The 9,306-nt window shown below is 37.9% G+C and overlaps 1 protein-coding gene across 3 annotated transcripts in view; it reads left to right on the forward strand.

Moving 5' to 3' along the window:
• The window catches only part of FSTL5 (follistatin like 5), a 420,360-nt gene that overhangs the window by 332,932 nt on the left and 78,122 nt on the right, over positions 1-9,306 (forward strand). For all 3 annotated transcript variants that reach the window (XM_042470475.1, XM_042470477.1, XM_042470476.1), the window contains one exon: positions 8,264-8,425. In XM_042470475.1, the coding sequence (XP_042326409.1) occupies positions 8,264-8,425 (162 nt within the window). The remainder of the gene's footprint in view (positions 1-8,263; positions 8,426-9,306) is intronic.

Below are 9,306 nucleotides of genomic sequence, written 5' to 3' on the forward strand. Positions count from 1 at the left end.
ACACTCTTTCTGCAGCTCTCTGGGCAAGCTGAGGTTTCTGGCCATTTTTCAAAATTATATTCAGCATGTTACAGTAATCAGAACAGGATGCAATAAAAGCAGATCTCATCATAGCCAAATGAGACACTCCAGCCAAATGAAGAACAGAACCAATTGGTGCACTTACATTAATTTTGCAAATATTCTCCCAGCCTTGGCATCCAGGCATAGGGCTCAATCCAAGAGTACACTAAACTGTGAAACTCCACATTTTTAGAGATTTTCACCTGCTAATTTGTTCTTTATGTTTTGAAATATGGGAGGTTCAGGTTGTTTGAAGGACTGTATCTCCCTTTACAAGCCCACTAGGGTGTTGAAATCATCCAGAGGCCCTTCTCTCTGTCCCACCACCCTCTCAGGCTCATTTGGTAGGAAGAGAGTGTCCTTCTTAGTGGCTGCTCCCAAGCTTTGAAATTCTGTCCCTAGAGAGGCCACGATGGCTCTATCCCTGCTATCTTTTTGGAGGCAGATAAAGACATTCCTATGCTGTCAGGCTTTTTCAAGCTGCTGGGCTGGGAGTTTGAATGTTGTGTGTTTAAAATCTTAAGGTTTGTATTTTTAACATGTTATATTTTAATTCATAACTGTTTCAACTTTTAAAATGTATACATTTTAAAATTGTGCAATGTTTAAAATGTATTTTTTTTACATTTGCTTTTTGCCGCTTTGAGTCCCTTTGTTGGGAGAAAGACGAGATATAAGAAAAGAAAAGAAATATACTGTATATAATCATGTATAAGTCTAGAAATTTTAGTAAAAAAAATTGACCCCAAAAAAACTGGGTCGACATATTCATGGGTCAGTTTAAGTACTGTACTTTAACTCTTACCAAAAAAGGAAGCATCCCCTCATGATAGGGGAGAGCTTAATCCCTTCTCGGAGCACCTAAAAGAAACATCAACCCCCTCTACTATCGCATCCATCCAGCCTTTAGAGTGAGCACAAAGTTATGTCTGTCAAAAAAAAAGTTCTTTAGCATCATTATCCTTTGCTTCATCCTTTACATTCTTTGTTACACGCTGCTAAGTTTCACCCTCATCTTATCCACAAGTCATACCAAAATCCATAATTTGGGTCCCAAAACCTGCCCTCGACTTATACATGAAGTCGACTTATAGTTGAGTATATACGGTAATCATAATGTCTCCAAGAGCTCAGCAAATGGCTCTTTTATTTTGGAAAAGCCATAGGCTGCCACCAGTTCAGTCTGTGCCTTATCAGTACAACTGAAAATGTTAAGGTAGGCACTATATGGCTCCCTAGCAACAACAACTATATTTTCACATGAATGCTCACTGTCTGCAATGCTGAGATTTATCATTGCATCTAGAAACTAGGGACCATCCTCAATAAATAGGAGCAGCTGGAGTGCATGACAAACATCAAAATTAAACATGGTTGTTTCTAATTTCCTCTTTCAAGCACTCTTCAGTTCTCGTTTTGCACATGATTAATGCTAAATACATTAAAGTCATTTCTTGGTTACTAGCATAATTATAGTGGAGAATCATGCTGAGACCATTCCTATAAGCAGTTGGGCAACATCAAAAAATAAATCTCATTTTATAATCATCAAAATTAATTATTTATTATTTATATTTTCACACATCGTCAGCTGTGTGTCAGTATGCACTTGGAGTGGTTGTGTTTAAAACAAAATAATAAAAGGGCTTGGTGTAGTTAATTCTCTGTGCAATTTGTTGTTAATGTTTTGTTTTTATTTTTGTTTTTTACAAACATCCTGCAACACTAATTTCTGTTCACGCTTAATAAACAAAAAGTAAACCAGCCATTTAGTTAATCTAATTAGTGGATTTGGGAAATCTCACTTCTTAAATACTTATCTTTTTAAAACATGCCATTTTGCAATCTTACACATTTTATGCCTTGAAAAACCCTGAATGAGCACCTATTCCCATATCAGCCTTTCTCAGGGTGGCTATTTCTTCAGAGTAGTGGCTGGAATAAACTCAGAATCTGGTTTGCACCTTGGATGCCCAGTTTTACAGTGCATGCTATTAATGATTTATTGATTTTTAGGACCAGTTTTTAAAAATACTCATTTTAGATATGATAAATTTTATTTATTCATGAAACTAAATTTCTACTAGCTTATTGGTAGTTTTCTTTTGTTGCTATGACTAATACTTATTACTTTATATTGATTTATTGTACAAAACAAGTCTATATAAAAATGTCACTATTTTAGAAATAGTCAATATACACAATCTGATTTATGTAGCTGTTTAAGGGTAGGTATCAATGTTCTCCATTATTACCATTGCTGTTTGCTATGCCAGCAGAAATTCTGGGACATGGAATAAAAGTTAATGTAAATATAAAATTAATTGAAGTAAGCAAGAAATATGTAAAGTTAATTTAAATGCAATTGTTTGTAGAGTACATTGATCTTTACTTAGGCTGGTTACAAACCGGCACTTGGGACGTCCGCAGGACGTCCCATTTTAAAAAAGGGGCATCTCTTCTAGACGCCCCTGGGTCTAATACGGACTCTGTCCGTACAATATGGCGCCGGCCGTTCCACACGGCCGGCGCCATCTTTATATATCGAACGCTGTGCGTCCAAACGTGTCGTGGCGCCTGTGATGTCGTCAGTGCGCCCCTGGCGCCTCGCGACGTCACAGAGGCGCCGCAGAGAGAAGCTCCGTAAGTGGCTGTGATGGCTCCCTTACGGAGCCAACAGCGGTGGCGGCAGACCGCCTTAAAGCGGTGGTCTATAACCCGCCTCTGACTTATTGAACTACTAAAACATTTTGTGAACATCTACACTGTAGAAATAATGCAGTTTGACACCACTTTAAGTGCTGGAGCTCCATCCTGTGTAATCCTGGGGTTTATAGTTTTACAGCTATTTCCAACCTCTTTCCTCCTGGGTGACAACCCTAGAGTGCCCAGTGCCTTTAAAAAACACAACAATTTTATTTATATGCTGTCTTTCTTCTAGCATTGGATTTAACTTGGTGCACCAAATTTAAAAACAGAATACATTTTTTTTAAAAAACAACAACAACCTCTGGACAGAAAAGATAAAACACAATTAAACTGGGTTTTTTTAAATGTGAGTTTAAAACATAAGTTAAAGCGAAATTAAAAAGACCTTTAAACCATATTAAAATGCCAGCACTATACTACAACCCTGCATCTCCCACTAATAAGCTTCATTGGGTGTCTCCTAGGAGGGATCTGTAAAGGTATATAACAATCGTATCCATATACATATAGTCATCATTATTATTATTATTATTATTAGTCTTCCATAAGCACATTTTCCAGAGATTTAAATGCTGTTCCAGTGGTTTCAACTGACAGAAGCGATTGTTAATTTAATGTTAATTGTCTGTTTCTTGATAGTAGGTCTCATCTGGCATTCTCTTATCACAAGATTTTCATTGTAAAAGACATTTAAAAGGGGTTTACCATGCCTGTATTGCTACAATCCTAGCAAGTGTTAGCTATGGTGTCACTGCCATTATCTCTGAGATCCTCTGTCATATCATCCCTATGCACACATTATCGCTGCTGCTCAGTACCTGCTTGACAAGTTTAGTCTGGCTCCTTAGTAAAAGCCTTTCTGACATGGGAGGTCTATTAGCAGCACGTCTATTATCAGCTCTTGCCTCATAGGAACTTGCACCCCATCTCTGCAAGAAGGTAGTGACATATGACTGGAGCTTGGAAAAATTCCTGGACTACAACTCTCAGAATCCTTCCAGTGAATGGTCATGGACCCAAATGTAATTCAAATGTAATTCAAAAAAGTTACTTTTCCATACTCTGTGAAATCTCTAGTATTCACTATTTCTTTCATCACCCACCCACTATTTCTTTCATCACCCCCTTCATTTCCTACCAATCAAAATACACATGCAACACACTTGCATCAGGCCTCATCCTATGCATGCAAAGTTCTGAATTTGTGCAAGAGTCTATGGCGGGTTACAGACCGCCTCTTTGGGGCGGGCTGCACCCGCCCCTTTCCCCGCTGTATCGGGGCCTCAGCGTTCAGAGCGGCAGCCGCTGAGGCCCCGATCCGCCGCTTTTTGGGCTGCGGGGAAGCGGCAAAAGGCCCCTTCCCTGCAGCCTGAAAAGGGGTGTCCTTGGCCCCTTTCTCCTTTGGTCCACTGGGTGCAGCCGTCTGAAGGCTGCGCCCAGCGGACCAAACCAGGAAGGAGCTCTGAAACGGAGCTCCTTCCTGCTCTGCGGAAAGGGTGCATTATGCGCCCTGGCATGGAGCGAGGATGTCACGTCCGCGCCGCCCCATATAGAGGCGGTGTGGTCGTGACGTCCTCATGGCGGTGGCCGTGTGGAACGGCTGCTGCCATTTTGTGCGCATAGAGCACGCACTAGGGTTAGGGGGTGCGGAAGCACCACCCCTTTCTAACCCTAGTATGCACTCCGCGCATACTTTCGTGCCCGTCTGTAACGGGCCTATGTAATGCGCTTCTGCACACAGTAGGGATGTCTCCCCCCTCCCCACTATATTCAGGTAATGAGCCTCTGCTTCCTCCAAAATATGAACATATTCATACACATACCATGTTTGGGTGTACATTTTGCTGATTGACTCATTTTTCAGTGTGTTTTCCAGTGGGCATGTGTTCCTATTTGAAATGTCTACATTCTGTGAATCCCTTGTTTTAGAGCCTTAATGGGCCTTGAATTTTTTTTCAGAAATGGGAAGTGACCATGTCACGCTGCTCAAAGGTTTCTTGTGGTACAATTTACTATTTGGTGGATAAAACCGGGTGGGTTGAAGAGCTCATTGGAGGGGGAATGATTGTGGCTTGGAGTCTACGCTTTGCACACTTCAGTTTTATAATGTTAATCCAGCAAGTTGCCTTATGAAATAGGTGGCTAAATTTCATTTTAATGTGTATAATTATCCCTGGAAAAAGTTATCACTGCATCAGATGATCAAAGTATTAAAATTTAATTAATAAGAATCTATTACAATCACAGCGGGAGTAAATAATCTGAAGAGATGGGAGTAAGCAATCCATTTTAATTAGAGAGCTTTATTAATATATATTTGTAAATGACAACTCATATTGTACAGTTGCATCACACACTAGTTTTGCCTTACAATATAAATCCCAGCAGATGCAATAGCACACTCATAAATGACTAAGTATAATCCTTTCATTGCCAATCAGCCATGGAATATGATATTTTCCCTTTCTAATTAGTCATTGATTTAGACTCTTCCAGTTTTATTAAGTCATATAAAAGTCATGAACAATATTTCTGAAAAGTTTCTGCTTTGAGCAAAATGTTCAGAAAACTTATTTTTGCCCTATTTCTATCAGGAAAACCCTCTCTTGTATAGAGCTCAAGCAACTTAACTGAGAAAAAGGGATGGAGGTGGGAAGTGAACATCAGAGCCTCCAAATTCCCTGCTGTCCTACTATATACACTGAAAAAAGAAGGGAAAGAAGATTCTGTTAAGTCCTGTTGGTATTTCTTGTAGGGATGTAATCCTTTGCTGATTCTTCGCTAATCTCATTGTTAAAGAAAGCAACAATAATGTTAATAATAATAATAATAATAATAATAAAAGTTTATTTATATCCCGCCCCTTGAGGTCAATTGGGGCGGCTAACAATGATAAAATACAATACATTGTAGATCAAAATTCCCTCCCCCCCCCCCTTAAAAAATTATTAAATCAATTATAATTAAAACCAACTAATTAAACAACATTAACACATACACATTATTACAAGACAAAAACAAAACAGAACAAAACAAATAAAACAGTAAACTACGGTAGCATTTCCAAGGAGGACCTTGGGGACTCTCATAAGAACAGGGTTCCTGAGGCCAGGGTTATCGATTCCGGAAAGGCCTGCCAGAAGAGAGCCGTCTTGACAGCCTTTTTAAAGCTGTCTAAAGATGTCAATTGATGGATCTCATCTGACAGGTTGTTCCACAATCTGGAAAGAGCAGGGAAAGAACCTTTGTTTTGTTTTTGGCTTTTTGGTTAGTTTTGAGTTCCTATATCTGATTTAACACTGTCTCTTCTTAACAGGATGTTTAATGAATCACAAGCACACATGCATCCACCGACCAGAAGTAAAATAATTATTTTTTTAAAAAATATTTATTTGCTTTTACCAGCTAGGAGAAAAGAGAATGGATCTCCTGGCTAAATTATATATAATGAAAACACACACATACCTCACAGGTAATAAGAAAGGAGAAGGTTATTATCATGAATAAAAATTAGATTTCACTGTGGGGAAAATTCTGGAGAGTATTGATTAAAATATTACATAACTTGCAGTCATCAACCAATAGAACTTAAAGCTACCCATGTTAAACTGAATGCCAACTTACTCCCTTTTTATGAAACAGTTTAGCAACCTAGCAAAGGAAAATAGAAGCAACTGAAAAGTCACAACCCTTCTTCCAAAGCACAGTGTTTGCCCAGTCTCTGGTAAAATGTACTGTAAAATAAGAAGGTGGGCCTGTTGGTCATTCTGCTTTTGCACCCTCAAAATGCTGAAACATAACCTGGGAAGACAATATTTCTAGACACAAAAGGTTAAACTACACATGATGATAACTCATATTAGAAGTATATTAGAACCCCTTTGAGCACTGGGGTGGGGCCACAGATCTGGCATTTTTCCAGCCCAAAAAGAAGTGGCAAAATGTCACTCCTTTTTGGGATGGAAAAAAGCCATCCCTTTGCTGTACCAGCATCTCTTCTGCATTTCTGCAGTGTGTGCGGTCTCATTGCCATGCCACAGGAACATCTCAGTGCTGCCCATCATCTGGGCAGGATCCTCCCACCCTGAGGCATAGCCATCAACAACAGAACAATACACAGATTAACATGGAAATTACTCCTCCCTACCCAAGGTCACACAGTATATATATTCCCGACTCTCTTCCATGCCAGCATTCTCTGAAGATGCCAGCCACAGTTGCAGGCAAAACAACAGAAATACACTCTTCTAGAACATGGCCACATAGCCCGAAAACCCCCAAAAAATTACTAATGAAAGTGTTTTGTGCGTGCATGCGTGTGTGTGTTTTAAGATGAGTAGTCATCTGTGAAGGACATATTTTGGAACAAAATGCCTGGGGGAGTTTAAGCATCCTCTACTTTTGCATAATGGTTCCAGATAGGATTAGGATACCATATAGTAATTTGAGAATAAAATATGGAAGCTTACATATTTAATTTAGTGACTTAGTGGGGGGGGGCGAAGCTTCAGTTTGTGTCCCCTCAAAGCAAACTGGCTTTGTTTTGAGAGGTACCATAGTCAGTGTATTTGTTGCCTGCTTATTTTATCTAACTCTATCTTGTATTATTATTTATTGTTTTATATGTATTTTGCTATTATCTTGTAGAATGTGCACGATTTGGCAGGTTCCATTTGCATCGATTTTATTGATTTTATGTACAGCGCTGTGTAAATCTACAGCGCAATATTAATAAGGTATAATAATAATAATAATAATAATAATAATAATAATAATAATGTGTAGGGCCTCCATCTGACTCAGATTTGTCTGAATCTACATACCTATTCATTATTATGTAGCAGTCCAAAATTAAAAACAGTATTTATCATAGAAATATAGTATAATTCACTATAGGGCTGAATTGGATGTCTCCACTCCACCTTTATCATATTCATGGTCCTGTAGAAAGTTCTGGGTGGAATGGACAGTATGACTACTTTTCAGAAGGAAATAAAGTTATATGATGTTTAGGTGAAATGAGGATTGACTTTATAGGGATATGTCAGATGGTTGAAAGACTTTTAAAATGTTCTTCTTTTTCATCCTTCATCCATGGTTTTAGCATATAGCCTTCTTAGCAGAAACCTGGTGATCCTATGCTTTAAAAAATGGTTTGGAAATATCTTCTGCAGCAAAATTGCGGGTGATAATGTGCCATTTTTTCAAGGATACTTATGGGAAACAAAGACGGCTGCCTCTGTGACAGATATATAGCACTACCCCTGGAAATTCAGCCAGGTGCAAATGGCCCTGTATGTGCAATTTCCCTTGATATTGCTGTTCTTCTATAAATTTGATTGTGTGGCAGTGCTAAATGTCTGGTGCTAATAAACATGTAGATAAAATATTGCCTTGTTCCTCTGTTTTGCTATGATATATTACTTTGAAGTGTATTCCTATTTTTAATAATTTGCATTCCATTTGGTGCATTATGATTTTGTTTATTCAGTTCCACCAGTCATACGAGTATTTCCTGAAAGCCAAGCCAGGGAGCCAGGTGTGACAGCTAGCCTCCGATGCCATGCTGAGGGTATCCCCAGTCCAGTGCTTGGTTGGTTGAAGAATGGAATGGATATAACTCCAAAGTTATCCAAACAGTTAACTCTTCAAGGTAAAGGAGCACATTTTAATAATTTTCTAACAACTTAAGCTGTCTTTTTTATCTGTGTTACAAAGACTTCTGAGAGCAATGTGAATTTTTCTACTAGTGTAATTTATTTAACATGCCTTCAGGCAGAGCCTGAAGCAACAAGTACATTGTGCTAACTTCAACACCACAGTAGTAAAATTGGCAGTTTTGAAATCAATGAATGACCTATTATATTTTCCCCTTATTCGAGTGCCCATTACTGTTTTAAGTTCTTGTTATCATACTCAGTGATTGATTACATACAATAATCTTTCATTTATTGAAATGAGCTATCGTCCACAATATTTGTTGGTCTTTAAGGTGCCACAACCTTTTGAAATTGTTACTATAGTGGAAAATATAGCATTTTTGAAATGACAAAAATAAAATGCTTTGAAAATCTGAGTACATTAATTAACCTCAAACAGTGCCTTTACTTACTCCAAAAACCTCATTATTGGGGGACTGGTCCATCACTGCTACTGATGCTATTATTCCTACTGCTCCTAAAATTGATATTGACATTGATACCGATATCAGCATCCCTGAACCCCCTCCTATAGGATAACCTTCCCTGCATAATTCACCCACAAGTTTATTTTATTTTATTATGCTTGTATTGACATGTTTTTATATTACCTGCTGTTTAATCCTATTTTATGATTTGGAGTTATGTTTTTATAATAGGGGGATAGCTAGGTTTTGGGGTTTTTTATTTTAATTTTAATTGTATGCTGTGTCATTTTACTGTTGTAATCCACTTTGATTCCTTGAGAAAAAGTGGAATATAAATATATATTTATTATTATTATTATTATTATTATTATTATTATTATTATTATTATTATTATTATTATTATTAT

The sequence above is a fragment of the Sceloporus undulatus genome, chromosome 5 (genome assembly GCF_019175285.1).
Source record: "Sceloporus undulatus isolate JIND9_A2432 ecotype Alabama chromosome 5, SceUnd_v1.1, whole genome shotgun sequence".
NCBI classification, from domain to species: Eukaryota; Metazoa; Chordata; class Lepidosauria; order Squamata; family Phrynosomatidae; genus Sceloporus; species Sceloporus undulatus.